We start from the raw sequence: 23,024 nt of genomic DNA, 5'->3' as shown, positions 1-23,024 counted from the left end.
AGGAGTTCTTACAAATCAATAAGAAAAAATTAGTAGAAAATGATCAGAGGGTATCAACAGTCCATTAATGAAAAAGGAAATAGAAAATATTTTAAAATATGAATAGATGTTCAGTCTTACTCATAAGAGAAATGTAATAGGAGGGAAATAGAAAAACTACAGTAAAATTTTTACCTAATAAGCAAAGATCCAAAAGTTTCATAACAACACCATCTTGGCAGTAGCATTTTGAAATATTTTTTATTTTGAAATATTTTGTACTTTACAGAGACATTATAGAAAGAGTACTCAGTCTTCCCCTAGTTTCCCCTAATATTTGTATCTTTCATGGCCATGGTGTAATTATTGGAAACTGAAATAACATGGACACAGTACTACTCAGCCATATGTCAGTCTCACTGGGCTCTGGTTTCCCATCCATGTCCTTTGCTGGCCGAGGACCCTCCATCCTGCATACTTGTGTCTCTTCAGTCTGGGTTGTTCGTTCAGGATCTTGACACTTTTGAAGAGTACTGGCCAGTTACTTTAGAGAGTTTCCCTCTGTTGGGGTTTGTCTGGTGTTTTCTTGATTAGCTTGAGGTGTGGTTTTAGTGAGACGACGACAGAAGACAGACTGCCCCCTCATGCCACCAGGAGTTGCAGTATGTGGATACATCTCATTCCTGATGATGATGATGATGACTGTGGTTGCTCAATTAAAGGTTATCTGCCACTTACTGCACCATAAAGTACCGTTTCTGTCTTCGAAACCGGGGCAGGGCAGAGACTCTGAGATTCTGCAGATGTTCTTTTTGCAGTGAACGCCCCTCAGCCATCTGTACCTGTCGCTTGCCTGGTGGCGGTTGTCTGCTTCCATGGTTCTGCTTACTTTTACTGCTGTCAGGAAGAGGGCTTCTCCTCGGTTTATTGACTGTTTCTGCAAGTGGACTTGTGTCTGCTTTGTTCGCCTGCTGACAGTCCACCGCTGTCACTGTTGAGTTGCCCAGGTTGTCCTGGATTTCAACACTGGGAGCCTGTGCCCTCCTGGCGCATCCCGTCACCACCTCTGGCACCCCGGGCCTTCCAGGCTCATCCAGTGTATTCTCCAGTGGCCTCAGTTCCTTCTGTGGGAGAAAGGTGTTCACACACTAGAGATCCGAGTGCCGGCTGGGCGGGGGGGGGGGCGGGGGTGACCACCCACCTGTTTGCCCAGGATGCCAGCATTTCCTGGGAGGCAGGTCCAAGGCGGTCGCTCTCCTCGGAGGAGTGCTCACTGCTGCGGGGTGTCGCTGCCTCTGGGCCTGTCCCTGGACAAAGTCAGGAGGTGCACGTGTGTGTGGTCATACACTTGTACGCACCTTGACGTTTATTTCTGCACTACACTGGTGCCTCCACTTGCAGCATAACACATTCACCCTGGCCTCCCTGCCCTTGACTTGTGCTCAGGTGCGTGGTCTGCTGCTGCTGCAGTGACTGTATGCTGTCCTTTCTGAGCCTAGCTTCACAGTGTACACTTAACCCTGAAGAGCCCAGTTTGAACTGCGAGGGTCCCCTTATTTGTGCTTTTTCCCCCACTAAGTGGGTACTGCAGTGCTGCAGTCTGCAGCTGGGTGGAATCCACAAGTGCGGGTGTGGTTGTGTTGGAGGGCCAACTGGAGAGAGCCATACTTGGGTTTTCAACTTCACGGGGTGGGGGGCTCCTGTGCCCTTAACCCCCAACCCCCACGTGACTTAGGTGGGTTCTCTCAGGGCAGCTGTGTTGTTCATCATACAGTTATGCACGTTTGTTACTGTTTGCATTTCGTTTTATGTTCTCCACACACTCTGGTTGCTCTTAACTATTTTCTCTTTGGGTTTGTGAAACACGACCATGGTTCTGAGAGTCAGGAGGGAAAAGGATGCTCAGAAATGTCATATTGCCTCAGTTCTGCTCCCTCATCCCCACCCTTCTTTTCTCCATTCTGTTCCCACACATCTGTTATGGGTCAAATCGCAAGTCCCCCAAAGACACTGAAATTCTGACCCCAGGACCTGTGAACACGATACTGTTTGAAAATGGGGTCTTTGCAGAAGATCCAGTTAAAGATCATTAGGGTGGGCCCTGATCCAATTTGATGTGTCCTTATAAAAAGGGGAATTCCAACCCAGGGGCAGACATGAGCCGAGGAGGATACCGCCATCTCCAAGCTGAGGCACCCTGAGGCCCCTGAGGCTGGGAAGGGGGTGGAGCGGGTTCCCCCTGCAGCTCCGCCAGCACTTGGGCTTCATTCCTCCAGCCTCCGGAACCGTGGCCTCGTCAGGGTGCTCTGCCACAGCAGCCCCAGGAAGCAAACACCCCGGGTACCCAGTTTCTTGTGGTTTAAATCGTGTGCCCCCAGAGACGTGAGCACGCCCTCATCTGTGAGCATGACCTTATTTGGAAAGAGGGTCTTTGTCGATGTAATAAGATGAGGTCGTATTGGGTTAGAGTAAGCCCCAAACCCAGGAGAGAAAGACCTGAGGAGACCCCCAGGGAAAGAGAGGCTGTGTGAGGACAGAGGCAGAGATGGGGGTGAGGCAGCCACGAGCCTGGGGCTACTGGCAGCACCAGAAGCCAGGGGAAGGTGTGGACAGACTGTCCCTCGGGGCCCTGGGAGGACTCGGCCCTGCCGGCACCTTGATTTTGCACTTCTGGCCTCCAGAACCAGGAGAGATTAATCTGTGGTTGTAAGGCACCCTGTCCCTTGTTATGACAGCCTTAGGAAATGAATACACAATCTCATTAGTTTCTGGTTAATCCTTCCTGTTGCTTTTGCACAAACGAGTGGGAACATGGATATTTCCCTGTATCTCCTTTCTTCCATGAAGGGTAAACATGCAATAGATAACTCTTGATCACCTGGAACATTATTTTCAACAGCACAAGACAGGAAACAGTTTAAACATCCATCAGTTGAACACTAGTTAAATACTCATTCATTACAGTGGATTATTATTTGTTCATTAAAAAGAATAAGCAGCTTTATGTGTACTAAAACAGCAGTCGCTAAGATGTGTTCTTTTTTTAAAACGTTATTTACTTGTTTATTTTTGGCTGTGCTGGGTCTGTTGCTGCACGGGCTTTTTCTCTAGTTGTGGAGTGTGGAGGCTGCTCTCTAGTTGTGATGTGCGGGCTTCTCATTTCAGAGCACAGGCTCTGGGTGCGTGGACTTCAGTACTTGTGGCATGTGGCTCAGTAGTTGTGACTCCTGGGCTCTGGAGCACAGGCTGAGTGCTTGTGCATGTGCTTAGTTGCCCCTTGGTATGTGGGCAAGGGATCAAACCTGTGTCTCCTGCATTAGCAGATGAATTCTTTACCACTGAGCCACCAGGGATGCCCTAAGATGTGTTCTTGATAAAAATATTTATGCACAGAAGAATGGAAATAAAATGTGCCGGTCATAATCCCTCCCCAGTCTGGGAGCAGGTTTAAAACAGGTAGTTTCTGGGGCTCTGAAAAGGAGAGGCACCCTTATCCGCTAAATTGTTCAGTTTGTGTGATTTCTGGTTTTCTTTGGGGGTAAAGATGGTTTATAACTGGGCGTGAGGGAATGTGACCTGTTCTTTCCTGACAGGACAAAGAGGCAGATGATGAGAAAAGGACCGTGAGCAGGAGGGTGGGACAGGAAGCGGGGCAGGGCTGCAGTCAGGGATCCTTCCCCTGGGCGGGCGGCTGCATGCCTGCAGCCGGGAGGAAAGAGTGGGCCCTGGAGGTCCAGGCTGCTGCTTGGTGGAGGGCCTGGAATGCCAGCCTGAGGCCCTTGGAGTTGGTGGGGTTGTTGTGTTCAGGAATGAGTCCCCTGAAATCAGAAATATCGAGATGGAGTTGGTGTCAGAAGATTAAGTAGTTGAGTTTAAGAGACAGTGTGCAGGCAGGAGACCCTCTGGAAGGCCAAGGACCCCAGGTATGCCGGGGCGAGGGCAGTGGGAGAACTGGGGAGGCCAGGGGCCCAGAATCAGTGCACCCGGCGTGTCACTGCTGGAAGAAGGCGCCCTGGGACACCACGCGCGTACACACACACACACACACACACACACACACTGGGACACCACACGCGTACACACATACACACACACAGGGACACCACGCACGTACACACACACACTTTCTCACACACACACACTTTCTTTCTCTCTCCTTTCCTGAGGGCCCTGAACAGGGAGCGGTTGTTCGATGTAAGAATCTCTAAAATACTTTCAGTGTCTTCGGGCTTACGTGGAAGCGTCAGGAACACTGCCAGTCTGTGCTTCTGGGGCTGCCGCCCGTCTTCCTCCGGGGGCCGCCCCATCACTACCAATGCCGGTGATCCAAGCGCTTGTACGTGGAGGGCGGTGCTCCATGGAGAACTGAGTCCAGACTGCATTCTGAGGCCGCGCCAGGTCTCGTATCCCACTGATTTCAGCCTGAAGTCCCCTCACTTTAAAGCATAGGGTCCCCAGCTTTTGTGAGGAGCCAGGAGCGCTGTCCCTGGAAGGGGAGGCAGTGTGGGGTCACAGTCGGCTGGCGTCGCACGTCTCCTGCGCAGCACCATCTGGGACCACAGGGACCCCAGCAGCCCTGCCTTGGCTAGTGCATACTTGAATGCTGTAACCAAGTGCCACTTAATTCCAGAAGAAATAGCCCAGTTTTTTAGGGGGGACAGGTTAGCTCTATGGATGAAGTGAACAGTGCAGCTAGGCCAGGGAATTAAATATTCAGACTATCTGGAAACTGAATGTTTTCTAAGTTAGGGTGGTTTTAAAGGTATTCCTCATTTAGAGCCTCCTTTAGTAAAGGCTCAAGTGTGTTATCTGTAAATCCAAAAATAAGCTTAAAGAGAAGGCAGATATTTACACCTTGTAGGAATGTGGAAGCTGATAACGTTGATTTTGAAAGCCACGAGTTACTTCTAAATCATTCCTTCCTGACCGCCACACATGCGTAGTGTGTAACAGGCAGCTGCAGCTTGCCGTGGCCTAGACTTTGACACGGCGTGTCCTGTGTTGCAGAGCCTTGAGAGTGCCGGGCAGCAAGCCCCTTCTGCACAGTGCTGGCCGCGGCCAGTGTCTTCAGGGTGCTGGTGAGGACTGGCTGCATCCTGCCCGTTGGGTGGTGGGGCCGTGTGTCTTCCTTTGACGTCCGGCAGCCACGCCGGGCCAGCGCTGCAGTGTCGTGGGGGTGGGTTTTCTGTCTGTCCACGCAGTGGTTCCTTGGTCCACTGTGCTGAACAGGAAGTTACCAAAAAGGAGCTGGAGAGACACTGAATCCCGTTCCTAGTTATGAGGCAGAGAAGATCATGCCCTGGTTTGCAGACTTTACACTAATTTAAAAGACTCTTGTGGATAGGAGAGGAAAGGAATGAAGATTCTTTGGAAGACAATGGGACAGTTTTGGAACATGCACATCTAAAAATTTGGCTCCCTCTTAGGGAGTATTTTTTCTCCTTTTTCCATGTTAGTTACATAGTAAGGAAGGCTGGCCTGTCGTTATTTCTGGCTCTGGGAGGGGCTGTGAGCATGGAGGTACATGCGAGTTTGGTGGGTTTGTGCACCAAATTGGGGGCGCGTGTGGGAAGTAGGATCGGAGGTACCTGCCCATTCCTGCCGTTCTGCCCCAAGTCCTCTGCGTTCTTGGTATTTGCCACATGTGGGGTGGTGTTAGCAAAACTACCCGCCAACTACCGGCTAGATGCACAGTGCTTGTCACTTCGGATTTCTCCAGGGTGACACTGGTCTCTGGAGCCTGCTTTAGGAAGCCCACATCAGCACCTGCCAGAACAAATCAGGGTATTATGTCCTGTCCTGTTAACTCACATTCTTCCTCATGTTTGTCTTTTCAGGAAAACCAGTTCTGTGTCCCTGGAGGCCCCCAGCTCAGTCCTGGGGTCCCAGGCAAAGCCTGGCCTCGAGCTTCCACGTGGGACGGCCGTTCAGCTCCCAGGCTGCTGAGGACCAGGCGGAGGCCGGGCCCCTGCACTCGGTCATCAGCAGCTCGGAGACTGTGCAAGGTGAGGCGTGGTGCGGGGTGAGGCCTGTGGCCAGGGACCTGGAGTCCGCTGCCCCCTCGAGGGGGGTTATTGAGGCAGAAGCAGTGCTTGAGGGAGCCACGCACTCACTTGAGACGGAGGAAGGGCTTGGTTGGAGGGAGGGGTTCCCAAAACAATGCCTCCTGCGTTTCCGGCTTCCCCAGCACTTCTGACTTCCATCCTGGCGCGTCTGGCGCCCTCTGGTGGTCACCGGGAGTTGGCGCAGGCGCCTGCACATCTGCTAATGATCACCAAGCGAACGGAAGCTCAGCACGGCCCTGCGATCCTAGGATGTGTGGAGGGCAGGCTCCGGAGCCGGTCCTGCCGAGGGTCCATTTCTGGATTTCAGATGAGACAGCAACAGAGTACTTAATGCTTGGGTTAAGAGGAGTGAGGTTTTCTCCTTTGCTTTCTAAATGATTAATCTGGAAACCACCTCATTCAAGAATAGAATCTGGGGTCTGATTGTGGAGGCAGGTCGACGGCTTCTCTGAGCCACGGGACCTGAGTCCTGCAGGCCCCGACGAGGAGGGTGGGTGCAGGCTTGTCCGCGCTTCTCGGGGAGCGGGGACCCCTGATCTGCTCTTCTGCCTGAGCCCCAGGTGCTTGGCTTTGTTTTTGTTTTTTTTGTTCTTTTTTTGTTTACTGTTTTGAAAAATGTTTAAAACTCCTTACCTTAAAGATTTTTTTGAATGTTGCAAAGCATGTTCTTCTGTGAAAAAAGACGTTGAACTTTCCTGGTTGCATCTGTGGTTCATTACTAGGTTCTGCTACCAAACACGAGTTCCAGGCTGAGACAAAGAAGCTCCTAGACATTGTTGCCCGTTCCCTGTACTCAGAAAAAGAGGTTCGTGCCTACTAATCACTCCCAGCGCTGGCTGGTTCTGTTGGCAAGACTATTTCTGTGCTGTCCTGGGAAAATCCCAGCTAGTGGGTTAGCAGTGAGAAGGCATTAAATTTGGACAGGTACTGATCTTGGTTACCAATGAGAGTATTCTTACCAAAATCCATTGGGGTTTATGGACAGATATATCCCGGTGATTCTTTGAGCCACACTGAACCTGGGAAGTAATGTATTTTGCTGTTAATTTAAAAGTCTCAGGTGTTGGTGTGGGGCCCTGCTGAGATCCATTTCTGGGATGTTGCTCATGGGCTCTGGACCCTGGGTTCACCTCCCTCATCACCTGGCGTCACTAGCCACGATCTGTGGGGCTGAAGGAAGAAGACCCCTCTGTGTGGAGCAGAGCGGCAAGGAGCGCCCGGGGCCTTTGTGAGGAGATGAAGCTGCTCCGGGCTGACAGGCCGTGGTGAACCATCATTCCATGTTCTTTGTTGCTAAAATGCAGAGAATTTGAGAGGGATAAAGTACAGCTTTCCAAAATGAAAGGACCTTCCAGGAAGTATTTCCAGGTCTTGTCCTGCTAAACTCCATCCCCAGGTGGCCCCGTGACACCCAGCTTCTTCTCTCTCGGGGCAGGTCAGCCCTCCCATGTGCTGCATCTGACTGTAAGTGGAGGTTTATCAGAGGAGAAGGGCTCTGCATACCCGGGTCGGTCGTGGGGCCTGTTGCCCCCTTTTCTCCTGAACGTGGGAGATCTGGTTTGTGGCAACCTACTAGATTAAGTGAAGCTGGTGAGCCCTTCATGGAGAAGAGAAAATATGTTTTGAGGATATTTTGAGATCCCTGGGCAAGAGTTGAGAAAGAAGTTGTCTCATGGGGCCCTTAAAGTTGGAAGTAACAGACTCCTAGCTCCAGGCTGATGCTGAGGAAGGAGCAGTAGAGTCAGAGGTGACAGAAAACTGGACCAGGGGAACATGATCCACCTCCAGTCATCCTGCGGGCGACTCTGGGGAAACTGGCTTTGAGGACAACGGGAAGTCTTTATCTGGATAAACGCTTCCTCCCCCCACCCCAGCCGGTAACACTGCTGCAGAGGCTGCTGACAGATGGGTCCTGCAGCACGGCGTCTCATCTCCATTTCCGTAGGTGTTCATTCGCGAGCTCATCTCCAACGCGAGCGATGCCTTGGAAAAGCTGCGTCATAAGCTGGTGTCTGAAGGCCAAGCGCTGCCAGACATGGAGATTCACTTGCAGACCGACGCCGACAGAGGCACCATCACAATCCAGGTACCTTCCCCGATGGACTGGGAGATGGCCTGCCTGTCCATCACGTCTCTAGGCTCCCAGTGACCTGCTGACCACCTTTAACTGAATATAGTTCCCTGTGCTGTATACAGTAGGCCCTTGATGTTTACCTCCTATATATTCCAGTTTGCATCTGCTCACCCCAAACTCCCAGTCCTTCCCTTCTCCACCTGCCCTGTCCCGTGGCAGCTGCAAGTCTGTTCCCTATGTCTGTGATTCTGTCACTATTTCATAGATTTGTGTCTTACTTTAGAGTCACATCTGAGTGATACTATATGATAACTGTCTTTCTCTAATCTCTCAGTCCATCCATGTTGCTACAGATGGCACTGTTTCATTCTTACTATTTCATTCTTACGGCTAAGTAATACTCCATTGTGTGCATGTGTGTGTGACACGCACACCACGTCTTTTCCTTCATCTGTCGACGGACATTTAGGTTGTTTCATGTCTTGGCTATTGTGAACAGTGCTGCTGTGAACATGGGGGTGCGTGTGTCTTCTTGAATGGAGCTTTATCTGGATATATGCCCAGGAGTGGGATTGCTAGATCATGTGGCAACTCTATTTTTAGTTTTTTGAGGAAACTTCATATTGTTTTTCATAGTGGCTGCACCAATTTACATTCCTATCAACAGTGTAAGAGGGTTCCCTCTTTGAAGAGGAGCCCCATCATTCAAAGATAACATTTCAGTATGTCTGACCGGGTTTGCCTACATACCCAGACAGGGTAAAGAAGGTTTCTGACCGTGCTGTGTGGCTTGTGGGATCTCACTTCCCCAAAAAGGGATTGAACCCGGGCTGTCAGTGCTGGGAGCGTGGGGTCCTAACCACTGGACCACCAGGGAATTCCCTAAACAGATTTTTAAACCACAGAGTATTTTTTATATAAGGTGACCCTTGAACAACACTTGGGTTGGTGGGACAGGCCCTCCTCACTAAGATCCACACAGAACTTACAGCCTGTCCTCTGGATACCTGGTTCCTCCACATTTGTGGGTCTCCCTCTGTGGTTCCTCTGTACCCACGGTTCTGCATCCACAGACTCAACCAGCTGCTGTTGTTCAAGGGTCAGCTGTGCTCTTCACATTTTTGACCCTACTTTTACTGCATGTTATTGTATATTCTCTGGTGCTGTATTTTAATCACAGTCAGCTGTTTAGATTGACAATCTTACTGTAGACACAGCAATACTTTTGGTGGCTATTACAGTTTCAGGTCAGAAAGTTAGAAAGGCAGAAGTGGGGTTCATCAGGCGGTGGGCCTGGGGACCGTCATGTTGCCGAGGTAGCTACTCTAGGCCCTGCTGCCCACGTCTTTGTGAGGCGTCCGTCCCTGTGCGTCTCTTCCCAGCAGGCCTGGCTCCGCTGCTCAAAACGGCTGCTGCACTGTGATCTTCCATCTGCTCCTCTGCTCTCTGCATGTGTGCCTTTCTTGCCGGCTGCTGCTGTTGTTTTAAGAAGCTTTATTGAAGTATGTTTACGTATTATCAGGTCCCCCAAGTTCACGTGTTCAGGGAGTTTGGACTAACACACACAGTCGTGGGCCCACCGTATCACTGGGGTCATCATGCAGCATTCCCCACCCTTCCTAGCCCTCATCAGCCACTGACCTGCTTTCCATTGCTATGGTTTTCTATTTTCTACTATTTCACATAAACATAGTTACACAGGAGGTGGTCTCTTGAGTTTGACTTTTCACTTGTCACGGTGGATTTGAGAGTTCTCCATGTGGTCAGAAGGATCAGTAGTTTGTTCCTTTCTGTTACTGAGAAGTGTTCTGCTGTATGAAGGCATCACAGCTTCACCAGTCTCTTCACCAGCTTCTCCAGCGAGCACTGGAGATGATAGGGATTGAACTGCGGTGAATATTTCAGTCTTTGTGTGGACACATGTTTTCATTTCTTTTGGGTAGATACCTTGGAATAGGATTGCTGGGTTGTAAGAAAAGTGTCTGTTTAACTTTAGAAGAAACTGCCAAGCATTGCCAAAAGCAGGTGTCCCATTCTGCATCCCTCCTGACAGCACATCCTTGACACACTCATCATTGTTGGTCTTTTAATTTCAGCCATTTTAGTGAGCGAGCAGGGTCTCTCATTGTAGTTTTAGTTTTCATTTCCCTAATGGTTAAAGGTGTTTGCCATTCATGTATCTTCTTTGTGAAATGCCTTTCAGATTTTTGCTCATTTTTAATTGTTGTCATTTTATTGCATTTTAAGTTCTTTGTATAGTCTAGATTTGAGTCCTATATCAGATATACTTTGCGAATATTTTCCCCTAGTCCGTGACTTGCCTTTTTATTTTCTTAGGTAGTGGCTTTTGAAAGGCATAAGTTTTTAATGAAATGCAGTTTATCACTTTTATGTTTCATGCTTTTAGTGACCTATTGAAGTAGTCTCTACCTATTCCAGAGAGATAAAAGATTTCCTCCTGTCTTTTCTTTTAGAAGTTTCACAGCCTTGGCTGTTACACTTAGCCCTCTGATCACGTGGTGTCTGCGTAAGGGAGATGGGCTGGGCGCTGCTCCGCCTGTGGCTGCTGCTTGTTTCGGCACCATTCCTCCCGGCCGCAGTGGTCTGTCTTGGAACCTTTGTCACAGATCGTGTGATGCTGTGAAGCTCTGTCTGGACTCTGTTTTGTCCCTGTATCTGAGTGTCTGTCCTCTGGTGAGGTTTTCCCCAGTAAGGCCTGGCTGGTGTGACTGGAATCCGCCTTTCCTGATAACCTGCTGTGATATCACGGGCCGTGAGCAGGTCCGACTGCTGCGCTTGTACCTGGCTGTTCGCGCACGCGCCCTGGTGCTCAGCCTGTCTGTCTCCTAGGACACCGGTGTCGGGATGAGCCGGGAGGAGCTGGTGTCTAACCTGGGAACCATCGCCAGGTCTGGGTCGAAGGTGAGGCCCCCACCTTCCCTTGGGTGCTACCGCCGCTCCCCTCAGGTCAAGCATCCTGAGGGCAGCTCTGACCAGGGCTGGTCCCAGACGCGCTGGTCGCCAGCTTCAGAGGACTGTCCTCCAGCGTGTTTGTGCCAGGAGCTCCCTGTGTCATTATGGGACCCTCAGAGGTAGTTTGTTATTTGCTGGATGTACCAGCTGGAGTGGGTACTTTGCCCATAGCTAGAGACTGGCTGACCCCAGGTTCAAAGCCAGTCCATCCCCGTCTGACACGCCCTTCTGACCGGCCTCACCCCGCAGGCCTTTCTGGACGCGCTGCAGAGCCAGGCAGAGGCTGGCGGCAAGATCATCGGCCAGTTCGGCGTGGGCTTCTACTCAGCCTTCATGGTGGCCGACAGGGTCGAGGTCTATTCTCGCTCGGTGGGCGCAGGCAGCCCCGGGTACCGGTGGCTCTCGGATGGGTGAGTGAGTGAGTGGGCCCCACATCACCCACAGAGTGTCCCCCAGGCCTTGGGCCACCAAGGCCTGGCCTGGAAGCACCAGCAGCGTCTTGGGCTTTCATGGGAGGCCTGAGCCCCGCGCTCAGGGTCTTAACTCCTTTTGCTGTTGGGTCCCACTCTGCTCCAGGGTGGGTGCCTCTTCTAAGGGTGTGTCCTTGATTCCTCAGGGGTGTCAGGGTCTGGCCTCTGGCCCCTGGCCACCCCACCTCCTGCTGGCCCGCCACATGCTGGGCTTGCCTCACGAGTGGATGTCCAGGAGCATCTCAACTTTTCATGGAGGCTGGCACCTGCCATGGCTGAGGTCAAGTGTGTGTCTCCTGAACACCCAGACTTAATTTCTGAACCTGCATTCTCGCCCTGCTGGGGCACAGCCCGTGTCCCTCATCAGAACAGAGATTTCTGTTTTGTTCCATGAACATGGGGCCAGGTCAGCTGGGATGAGAGATGACAAGGTGCCCCCTCCACTGCAGCCCCGACAGGCCTCTGCTTTCCAGGGGCAGCGCCCAGCCGGGGCTCCAGAACATGGAGGTCTCACAGGAGGTGGTCTCCCGGGGTCTGGTGCTCACCAGCCACCACAGGGAACATGAGGCCCAGAGGCTGTGCTCATGAGCAGGGGCCCCGCACCCCAACCCCAGCACCACTGTCCCTGGGGGAGGGTTTGCAGCTGGGTTCGGAAGCGGCAAGGCTCTAACTCCCTTTCTGTTCGAGTCCTGGGGCCGCACGGGCCTTGTCAGCTCCGACGAATGGACTCACCTCCCCTCTCCCTCTTAGCTCTGGGGTGTTTGAAGTTGCCGAAGCCTCGGGAGTTAGAACTGGGACGAAAATCATCGTCCACCTCAAGGCCGACAGCAGAGAGTTCGCCAGCGAGGCCCGGGTTCGAGGTGAGCGTGAGCCTGGGCCTCTGGGGCAAGCTTTGTGGGGGCTCAGGGTCGCATCTTCGTCCCACTGCTGTGTGGTGTCACTGGCCACCCGCCCGGCCTGAGTCCAGGCTTCGGACAACCAGAGTGGGTGCAGTGCCAGGTACTCCCTGCTCTCCGGGTCTCACTGTTGCTACTGAATGTGCCCAGCACCTTCCAGGGGTCGCGTTACCGATGAAACCCTGATTCAGCTGCCAAGAAGGTATGCATGTCTCAGGGTGGCCTGGGCCCCCAGACCCAGTTCTGGAGCAAGTTCTACTCCCCGTGGGGGCAGGGCAAGGACAAGGCCTCCCAGAGCTTTCGTGTCTAGAAGCTTCCAGCATTCATTGTTGTTTCTCTGTCTTCCAGATGTGGTGACAAAGTACAGCAACTTTGTCAGCTTCCCTTTGTACCTGAACGGAAGGCGCATGAACACCCTGCAGGTGAGGCCTGCTGCCTGCGGGCTCGGTGGCCACGGAGCTGAGCTGCTGCCTGTCGGGCCAGCCAGGCAGATGGGCCTGGGGGTGGCTGTCCGAGCCCCAGGGTGGGGTGTTGGGGCGGGCAGGGTGGTGAGACCTGTGGGTGCACCAGGGAGTCACCTTCACAGGTCACACCCCGCACTCCTGGCTGTGTTCAGTCACTCTGCCCTCAGCACCGTCAGTTCTGGAACAGGTCACCCCGGCCCCCCCCAGAATCAGACCCCCACCATCAGCAGCCCCTTCCCTGAGCCCCCAGTAACTGCAGTCTGCTTCCTGGTTGCTTATTCTGGATGTTTCCTAGAAATGGAATCAGACATCATGTGGCCTGTGCGTCTGGCTTCTTACCGTGTTTTCAGGGCTCGAGCTGGTGGGAGCACCTTGATGCCGTGTCCCTTTCCAACTCGATCGCCTTCCCTGAGCCTCTCACCTCCTGGCAGTTGTTGTCGGTCGTGTGCATTCTTGTCCAGGTTTTGCCTCCTCGCTCTTCCTGACACTGTGCTGGGGACGGGGCACTGGTTTCAGAGCCGTCCATGCGTGTGTCCGTGTGTCTGTCTAGCACTGGGCACCGCAAGCTCCACCCACACGTTGTTGGGAAGGTGTGTCTGAAATAACGTCCCCGTTCCTCCATTTCCAGGCGATCTGGATGATGGACCCCAAGGACGTGGGCGAGGGGCAGCACGAGGAGTTCTACCGCTACATCGCACAGGCCCATGACAGGCCGCGCTATACCCTGCACTACAGGACGGACGCGCCGCTCAGCATCCGCAGCATCTTCTATGTGCCGGACGCGGTGCGTGCCCCACCCGCCCCAGCCCAGTGCTCGGGTGGAAGCCAGCCTTCCTGACTTTGAGTGTACGCGCGTCCCCAGGACTTGTCAGGAAGGCACTGCCCTGGGCCCCACCTTAAGCAGGTCCCCGCAAGGCTGTGTGCAGACTGCAGTCCTGGTCGGGAGCAGGCTCGGCAGACGGCGACCCTCTGGCCTTGGCAGCCCCACGCCAGCGCGTGCTCCGCTGCCGAGTGCAGTGCGAGGGCCCATGGGTCACACTGAGACAGGCACGTGGGGCTGGGTTCCAGAAGCTGGAGGCACGGGAACTTGAATTTCTCTTATTTTCCACATGTCATAAAGTGCTCTTTTTTTGCCCTTTCCTACCATTTAAAAATGGAAGAACTGTTCTAAGCTGCTTGAACGGTTGATTCGGCTTGTGGGCTCTAATTTGCCGACCCCGGGCCCCAGCAGGTGTGGCTCTGTTCACAGGGTCCCATCATGTTTACGGGAAGGGCGGCAGCTGCCCAGAGAGGCCCCGCCTGGCCCAGAGCCTTGGTGTTGGGGCTGGACTCTCTGGGCACCACATGTACGCCCCAAATCTCCTGGCCCAGGCAACCTCAGGAAGGGCCCCTGACCGTGGCGCTCCGCCTCTGCAGGGCCTGCGCCTCCTGACGCTGCCCTTGCTTTGCCTCCAGAAACCATCCATGTTTGACGTAAGCCGGGAGCTGGGCTCCAGCGTGTCACTGTACAGCCGCAAGGTCCTCATCCAGACCAAGGCCACCAACATCCTGCCTGCATGGCTGCGCTTCGTCCGGGGTTCGTATCTGTGCCCAGCATGTGGCTGAGGCCCCGCAGCCCTGGGAGCAACTCCTCCTGGGAAGGCTCACCTGTGCTGAGCTCGGCGGGGTCCGTGGGGGAGCCACATCCTCACAGCCCCGGGCCTCCTCTCGAGCTTCCCACCTCCAGACACTGGGTTCAGTTGATTGATCCATGACAGTTTTATGATTTTGAGCAAAAAATCTAGGAGGTGGCTTTCAGAGAGTCCAGCGGGTGCTGAAATTGTAGAAACTATCCCGGCAAAGGCTTGCTGGCCTTGCCTGCTTTTCTTCCAACCCCGTGACACAGGTCATGACCTGGACACTGTGTGGGTGAATTCTAGGACGAGGGGTTGGGCAGGGAGGCCCCCGAGCGTCCCCTGCTCTCACCCACACATGGCCACGTCTCAGGTGTGGTGGACAGTGAGGACATCCCCCTGAACCTCAGCCGGGAGCTGCTGCAGGAGAGCGCGCTCATCAGGTGAGTCAGCAGACACGGTGCCGCCTGGGCAGGTCTGCCTCTGCCACCGAAAGTGGGCTCAAAGCTGCCCAGCCTGGAGCGCAGGTGCCCGCGGAGCTGTGGCGGGGGCACGTGCAGGTCACCTGTGCTCTGCCTCGTGGTTCCCTTTGGTTTTCATGAGGGGTTTGGGGACCGATGTGCAGAAGTGCTGCCTTTGCCATGTGTCCCTCTTTCGGCCAAGCCCTGACCCCCGGCCCCCAGCCCTGGGGCAGCAGCGGCAGGGAGGTTCCAGAGGCTGTCCTGGACAGACGAGAACAGCCCCAGAGCCAGGACGTCTGACCTCAGTCCAGAAGCTCACTAATGCTGGAAAGGAAGCAAGGGCTGGGCCTGAGACCCACCTGGAGACGTCACTCCTGGAATCCACTTGGGCAGGGGTGGCCGTCCTTCTCATCTCCCATCCTGATGGCGGCCGCAGCTTCGGTCTATTGGGCGTTTATTCTCCCCCAGACCGTCCCAAGCCTCTCCTGTGTGCAGCCCATCTTCTCAGGGATGGGACCCCCGAGGTCTCCATGTCACAATTGTGGAAACTGAGTCACAGGGGGGTCACCACCACCAGGGAGTGAGCCTGGATTTGAGCCCATGTCTTCTGAATGCAGCCACGTGCTCTGCCCCCCATAGCCGGAGCTGGGCTGACCCAGACACTGGTGGGACTGAGGCTGCAGGCACGGGTGTGTCCAGCCATTCAGTCACTGCTTGTGGTTTTCCAGGGCTGGGTTGTCATCTTTACCAGCAGAGTCGGCCTTAAGTGAAATATTTTACAAGAAGTGTGACACAGAATCCATTTTCCCTAAGCCCTGGGAGAGTCACCTGTGCACTGCGTGCCCCCTGGCCCAGCGTCTCGGGTGTGCGTCTAGAGGACACAGTCCAGTCGGGGCAGCGGGGCACACCTGCCACTCTCCGCAGACCGCCCACACCACACGCCTGTCGTGTCCTCTGCAGCAAGAGGGTCCCGTCCAGGGTCACACCCGCTTTTAGCTGTGGCGTTTCTCTGGTCTGGAGGCTGGCTGAGTTCCAGTCATCCCCTGACTCTCGAGACCTGTGTGCGTCTGAGGTCCCTGTGATCTCCTGGGTGGCCTTGGTGAGGGTCTTGATGCCCTGCTTGCTCGGGTGCAGCAGGAGCACCGTGTGCGTCCTGTCAGGCGGGCCGAGACGGGAGCTGTCCCCTCACTGGCGCTGACACTTGACTAAGGGGGTGTCTGCCAGCCTTCGCAGGTGAAATGCCTCTTTTTTCCCCTGTAATTAGTAATGATATGTGGGAGTGGTGTTTTGTAGCTGTGTGTTCATTTCTTACACATCAGTTCAGTCGCTCAGTCATGTCCGACTCTTCGCAACCCTATGAACTGCAGCATGCCAGGCCTCCCTGTCCATCACCAACTCCCAGACTCCACCCAAACCCAGGTCCATCGAGTCAGTGATGCCATCCAACCATCTCATCCTCTGTCGTCCCCTTCTCCTCCTGCCCTCAATCTTTCCCAGCATCAGGGTCTTTTCAAATAAGTCAGCTGTTCACATCAGCTGGCCAAGGTATTGGAGTTTCAGCTTCAACATCAGTCCTTCCAGTGAACATTCCAGGACTGATCTCTTTTAGGACGGACTGGTTGGATCTCCTTTCAGTCCAAGGGACTCTCAAGAGTCTTCAACACCACAGTTCAAAAGCATCAATTCTTTGGTGCTCAGCTTTCTTTATAGTCCAACTCTCACATCCATACATGACCACTAGAAAAACCATAGCCTTGACTAGACGGACCTTTATTGGCAAAGTAATGTCTCTGCTTTTTAATATGCTCTCTAGGTTGGTCATAACTTTCTTTCCAAGGAGTAAGCGTCTTTTAATTTCATGGATGCAATCACCATCTGCAGTGATTTTGGATCCCAGAAAAATAAAGTCTGACACTGTTTCCACTGTTTCCCCATCTATTTCCCATGAAGTGATGGGACTGGATGCTATGATTTTAGTTTTCTGAATGTTGAGCTTTAAGCCAACTTTTTCACTCTACTCTTTCACTTTCATTAAGAGGCTCTTTAGTTCTTCTTTACTTTCTGCCATAAGGGTGGTGTCATCTGTATATCTGAGGTTATTGATATTTCCCCCGGCAATCTTGATTCCAGCTTGTGCTTCCTCCAGCCCAGCGTTTCTCATGATGTACTCCGCATATAAGTTAAATAAGCAGGGTGACAATATACAGCCTTGACGTACTCCCTTTCCTATTTGGAACCAGTCTGTTGTTCCATGTCCAGTTCTAACTGTTGCTTCCTAACCTGCATACAGGTTTCTCAAGAGGCAGGTCAGGTTCTCTGGTATGCCCATCTCTTTCAGAATTTTCCACAGTTTATTGTGATCCACACAGTCAAAGGCTTTGACATAGTCAGTAAAGCAGAAGTAGATGTTCTTCTGGAACTCTCTTGCTTTTTTCAATGATCCAGCGGATGTTGACAATTTGATCTCTGGTTCCTCTGCCTTTTCTAAAACCAGCTTAAACATCTGGAAGTTCACAGTTCACATATTGCTGAAGCCTGGCTTGGAGAATTTTGAGCATTACTTTGCTAGCGTGTGAGATGAGTGCAATTGTGTGGTAGTTTGAGCATTCTTTGGCATTGCCTTTCTTTGGGATTGGAATGAAAACTGACTTTTTCCAGTCCTGTGGCCACTGCTGAGTTTTCCAGATTTGCTGGCATATTGAGTGCAGCACTTTCACAGCATTGTCTTTTGGGATTTGAAATAGCTCAACTGGAATTCTATCACCTCCACTAGCTTTGTTTTTAGTGATGCTTCCTAAGGCCCACTTGACTTCACATTCCAGGATGTCTGGCTCTAGGTGAGTGATCACACCATCGTGATTATCTGGGTCGCAAATATCTTTTTTGTACAGTTCTTCTGTGTATTCTGGCTACCTCTTCTTAATATTTTCTGCTTCTGTTAGGTCCCTACCATTTCTGTCCTTTATTGAGCCCATCTTTGCATGAAATGTCCCCTTGGTATCTCTATAATTTTCTTGAAGAGATCTCTAGTCTTTCCCATTCTATTGTTTTCCTCTACTTCTTTGCATTGATCACTGAGGAAGGCTTTCTTATTTCTCCTTGCTAGTCTTTGGAACTCTGCATTCAAATGGGTATATCTTTCCTTTTCTCCTTTGCATTTCGCTTCCCTTCTTTTCACAGCTATTTGTAAGGCTTCCTCAGACAGCCATTTTGCTTTTATGCAATTCTTTGTCTTGGGGATGATCTTGCTCCCTGTCTCCTGTACAATGTCACGAACCTCCATCCATAGTTCATCAGGCACTCTATCAGATCTAGTCCCTTAAATCTATTTCTCACTTCCACTGTATAGTCATAAGGGATTTGATTTAGGTCATATCTGAATGGTCTACTGGTTTTCTCCACTTTCTTAAATTTCAGTCTGAATTTGGCAATAAGGAGTTCATGATTTGAGCCAGTCAGCTCCCGTTCTTATTTTTGCTGACTGTAAAGAGCTGCTTCATTTGGCCGCAAAGAATATAATCATTCTGATTTTGGTGTCAACCATCTGGTGATGTCCATGTGTAGTCTTCTCTTGTGTTGTTGGAAGAGGGTGTTTGCTATGACCAGTGCGTTCTCTTGGCAGAATTCTATTAGCCTTTTCCCTGCTTCATTCCGTACTCCAAGGCCAAATTTGCCTGTTACTCCAGGTGTTTCTTGACTTCCTACTTTTGCATTCCAGTCGTCTGTAATGAAAAGGACATCTTTTGGGTGTTAGTTCTAGAAGGTCTTGTAGGTCTTCATAGAACTGTTCACCTTCTTCAGCATTACTGGTCGGGGCGTAGACTTGGATTACTGTGATATTGAATACACTTATACATACTTTTCTTAATACTTTTACAACTTATTTGCATGATTTGATTTCCGTTTTACTCAGGAGTTATGATCTGGTACTGTCATTGTGTGATGCCCAAACTGTCCCAGGCTTAGCGGGAACTCCTCAGACTGACTCCTTTGCCCCATCCCCATCGTGCTTTGTCTTCCACCTTCACATCTGCTCCCAACAGTGTGGAATCTGCCTGATTATCCCCAAGGTGTTACTCTCCAGTCTTCTCCCTGAAACAAGCCTGCCCTCCCCCGGTTCCCCAGCTCCCTCACCGGCTCAGGCCCTGATGCCACACTGTGGGCTGCCCGCTGTCCCAGCCTGCACCCTTTTCTGGGGTCCTTGGGCTCTGACACTCCATGCCAGGCTCCCTCTACCCTTGCCCTGCACAGACACCTCTTGGTCCCGTCCAAGCTGCTGTGGCTCCCCGACCACAGACGCAGGCACTGCCCTGTCCTGTTCTGCCCTGTGGCTGATGGACTGAGTTATTCAGGATGAGAATAAAAAGAGGAAAAGCTGAACTGAACGTTAAATGTTATTGTTTCCCTACTCTGAAACAGATGGTAAGTTTACCTTTTTAAAGGAGAGGCAGAATACTTTTAGACATTTGTTCTTTCTCGGGTCTTGGTGTGGCACATGGGTCTTCTGTTGCAGCACGTGGGCTCCAGAGTTGTGGCCCAGGCTCAGCTGCTCCGTGCCATGTGGGGGCCCAGTTCCCTGACCAGGGACCGCGCCTGTGTCCCTGCGCTGCCCAGCGGGTCCCCAACCACTGCACCACCAGCGAAGTCCCAAGGCGGAGTATTAAGGAAATAAAAACACCCCCTAATCCACAAAAAAAGTTGTTCAAAATTTTATGCCATCATGTAATGTTTTGGTCAATACCCTGGTGCAAAAAATACCAATTTTGTAAAACTGTAGTGCACGTATAGTATGTCCAGGATGAAAAGTGAAAGTGTTAGTGCTCAGTTGTGTCTGCCTCTTTGCAACCCCATGGACTGCAGCCCGCCAGGCTCCTCGGTCCATGGGATTCTTCAGGCAAGAATACTGGAGTGGGTAGCTGTTCCCTTCTCCAGGGGATCTTCCCTACCCAGGGATCAAACCCAGGTCTTTGCACTGCAGGCAGATTCTTTACCATCTGAGCCACCAGGGAAGCCTCTATCCAGTATAAACCAAAATTAAAGTATACAAGCATGGATCATGATTATGAAAAATATAACGTACAACAAGTAGTTTTTGCATACTTAGTATATATGTGTACTCTGTAATTTATCCATACTGGGATTTTTCTGGTTTTTTTTTCAACTCACGCACTTTTTTCATGTCATTAAGAATCATGTTAGAGGGTGTAATTTTTAATGGCATGTAGTTTTCCATCATTCATTTCAACCTGTTCTCTCCTGTTGAACACTGAAGCTTGTTCATAATTGTGTTTTATGTGCTATGGTGAAAATCCTGGTCCATAAATGTTTACCAGGTGAGCCACAAGGGAAGCCCTAGGGGCTCCTGCCTCTAGGGGGCTCCTGTCTCCTTAACTGGAGTTGACCACAGGACACCCTTCCTTTCTGGTATGTTGTCTTCACTCCTGATTATTAGGTGGCTAATGTCCTTCTTGATGGCACCCCACTCCAGTACTCTTGCCTGGAAAATCCCATGGATGGAGAAGCCTGGTGGGCTGCCGTCTATGGGGTCACATAGAGTCGGACATGACTGAAGTGCAGCAGCAGCAATGTCCTTCTGTTCGATGGTGTTCTGTGAAAGTTGCTTTCTTGTAGTAAGTGCTTTTCTGTTCTGTAGAAAACTCCAGGGTGTTCTGCAGCAGAGGCTGATAAAATTCTTCACTGACCAGAGTAAAAAAGATGCTGAGAAATATGCCAAGTTTTTTGAAGATTACGGCTTGTTCGTGAGGGAGGGAATTGTGACCACAGCTGAGCAGGAGGTCAAGGTAGGGTCTGGGTCTTGGGCCTTCCTCTGGGCGGCCTCGGACCATGGAGGACACTGCTGAAGAGCAGACACCTGAGCTTACTGGGATGTGAGGATGGCCAGCCGCGCTCCCGGGGGTCAGGCCTCTGGACCCCACAAGTGGTCCCTGCAGGCCCGGCTCCTCCAGGGCCCCTGCCTATGGCCGGAGGGGTGTAGGTGTGCGCCGTCTCCTCCCACAAGGGCCCGGAGGACTTGAGGTCACAGAAGCAGGGACAGGCGAGGTGCCTGGTTCACGGGTGGGGAGGGCAGCTCATCATGTGATAGGCAGAAGTCCTCCAACACTGGGGCCAGGGGTCAGATAACTGCATAATTACTTAAAAACAGTAAGACTGTTCCATAAACATTTTGAAGTTGTAATACAAAGGAAGGAGGGTGACTGACCACCTGGGGTTTCAGGGCTGCTTCTGCAGGCTGGGGAGGGTGGGACAGGGGCCAAGCGCCCAGGCTGCCAACCTGTGCATTCCCCCCAGCCCTTCTTACCCTGGCTGTCCAACAGCTCAGGCACTGCCTGCTTGGGCTCCACGTGCGCCCTCTGTGTCTGTGGGAGCGGCACCCAGGTTAGGCCAGAGGCCTGTCTCGTGTTTGTCAGGATCCATCACGAGCACCAGAGCATGAACTGAGCCTCTGCACCTAGAGCCTGGCTTGCTGGCTGGGCCCCCAGATCCCTGCCTGGTCCCGTTGCATCCCTACCATGTCACCCTCGTCGGGACTGTGCCCTTCGGGCACCGTGGTTTGTCAGATGAGGCAGTGGTGTAGATGTGGCAGTTTATCATCAGGGCACGACCAGGCCCTAGCCTGTTGCTGCTCTTCCGTCCTCATTGATGACGCCACCTGTAGTCACATACACATCTCAGCCAAGCAGAGACAGACACACCACTCCTTCCAGGGTCTGTTCTCCGAGTCACACGCCCACTTTGGTTAGCACACCCTGCTGTGAGGAGGGCTAGGGAGCGTGGACTTCACACCTATGTGCCCTGCTCCGCGAGAGACAGGGTCTGTGACTCAGGACAGAGGGAGGCTGCTGGGTCTAAGAGCGGCTCTGTCATGGACAGGGCCTGGCCACTCCTGTGACTGTGCATGCGGCTTACCCGGAAGGGCCCGCTCAGCGAGGCCCTGGGCCAGCTGGAATGGCAGGTGGAGCCCAGGGGCCTGCACTGGAGTCCCCAGGTCCCCCAGACCCCAAGTCAGCCCTGTGTGCCACCCCCAGGCCAGGCTCCTGCAGCAGCTGCCTTGGCTGCAGACGCAGTGGGTCACCAGGCCAGCCAGAGCTGTCCTCCCTTACTGGAGGCCCCTGAGGTCCGTGCCCCTCAGTCAGGAGGCTTCCAGATCCAGGACCCGGAACTGCGGTGACCCGGCCTCTGCCACCTGCAGGAGGACATCGCGAAGCTGCTGCGGTATGAGTCGTCAGCACTGCCCGCCGGGCAGCTGACCAGCCTCCTGGACTATGCCGGCCGCATGCAGGCTGGCACCCGCAACATCTACTACCTGTGCGCCCCCAGCCGGCACCTGGCGGAGCACTCGCCCTACTACGAGGCCATGAAGCGGAAAAACACGGAGGTGAGTGAGCTGGGCCCCCCGCACTTCTCCTTTCTGGCCAGGTCAGAGGGCGGGGGGCCTGAGCCCTGAAGGAGGGGTGTGCTCACTGGGAACTGACGGCCTGTGCTGGGGACCTGGAGAGCCGCGTGGTGAGCCACCCACGGGCAGAGGTGGGCCCGGGCCCCCCCTCGATCCCCTGTCTAGGAAGTGACACAAGGGTCTCTCTACAACCATCCTCCACATTCCTGCTCGCTGAGGGCTGTCTCTAAACCACTCACTTCATCCAGAAGGCCCAGGAGCCCCGCTCCATCCCGGGTGGAGGCTTGCCCACCTGACTACGCCGTCTTGCCCCGCACAGGTTCTCTTCTGCTACGAGCAGTTTGATGAGCTGACTTTGCTCCACCTGCGTGAGTTTGACAAGAAGAAGCTAATCTCTGTGGAGACAGACATTGTGGTCGACCACTACAAGGAGGAGAAGTTTGAGGACAGCGCCCCAGGTCAGCTTGCTTCCCTTCCCTCCGGGTTCAGATGTGGCTGGTGGCCTAGGGGTGGGTGAGGCCGAGCGGGCCCAGGGAGCTGGCACTGTTGGCCTCATGGCCTTTTTTGTCCTGCAGTGGTGGGTGTGTGTGGGGGGTTTTCTTTTCAACGTGTCTT

The 23,024-nt window shown here is 52.8% G+C and overlaps 1 protein-coding gene across 1 annotated transcript in view; it reads left to right on the top strand.

Annotated features, from left to right (window-relative positions):
* Window positions 1–23,024, top strand: part of TRAP1 (TNF receptor associated protein 1) — a 50,778-nt gene that overhangs the window by 22,788 nt on the left and 4,966 nt on the right. Inside the window, exons 2-14 of the mRNA XM_070460817.1 lie at window positions 5,817–5,984; window positions 6,767–6,849; window positions 7,990–8,130; window positions 10,969–11,040; window positions 11,341–11,501; window positions 12,312–12,421; window positions 12,806–12,879; window positions 13,550–13,705; window positions 14,377–14,497; window positions 14,908–14,977; window positions 20,649–20,796; window positions 22,206–22,391; window positions 22,729–22,867. Of these exons, the coding sequence (XP_070316918.1) occupies window positions 5,817–5,984; window positions 6,767–6,849; window positions 7,990–8,130; window positions 10,969–11,040; window positions 11,341–11,501; window positions 12,312–12,421; window positions 12,806–12,879; window positions 13,550–13,705; window positions 14,377–14,497; window positions 14,908–14,977; window positions 20,649–20,796; window positions 22,206–22,391; window positions 22,729–22,867 (1,629 nt within the window). The remainder of the gene's footprint in view (window positions 1–5,816; window positions 5,985–6,766; window positions 6,850–7,989; window positions 8,131–10,968; window positions 11,041–11,340; window positions 11,502–12,311; window positions 12,422–12,805; window positions 12,880–13,549; window positions 13,706–14,376; window positions 14,498–14,907; window positions 14,978–20,648; window positions 20,797–22,205; window positions 22,392–22,728; window positions 22,868–23,024) is intronic.

This window comes from Odocoileus virginianus, chromosome 33 (genome assembly GCF_023699985.2).
Source record: "Odocoileus virginianus isolate 20LAN1187 ecotype Illinois chromosome 33, Ovbor_1.2, whole genome shotgun sequence".
Lineage (NCBI taxonomy): Eukaryota > Metazoa > Chordata > Mammalia > Artiodactyla > Cervidae > Odocoileus > Odocoileus virginianus.
The sequence above is the reverse complement of the archived record's forward strand: the minus strand, read 5'-3'. Positions and strand labels throughout refer to the sequence as shown.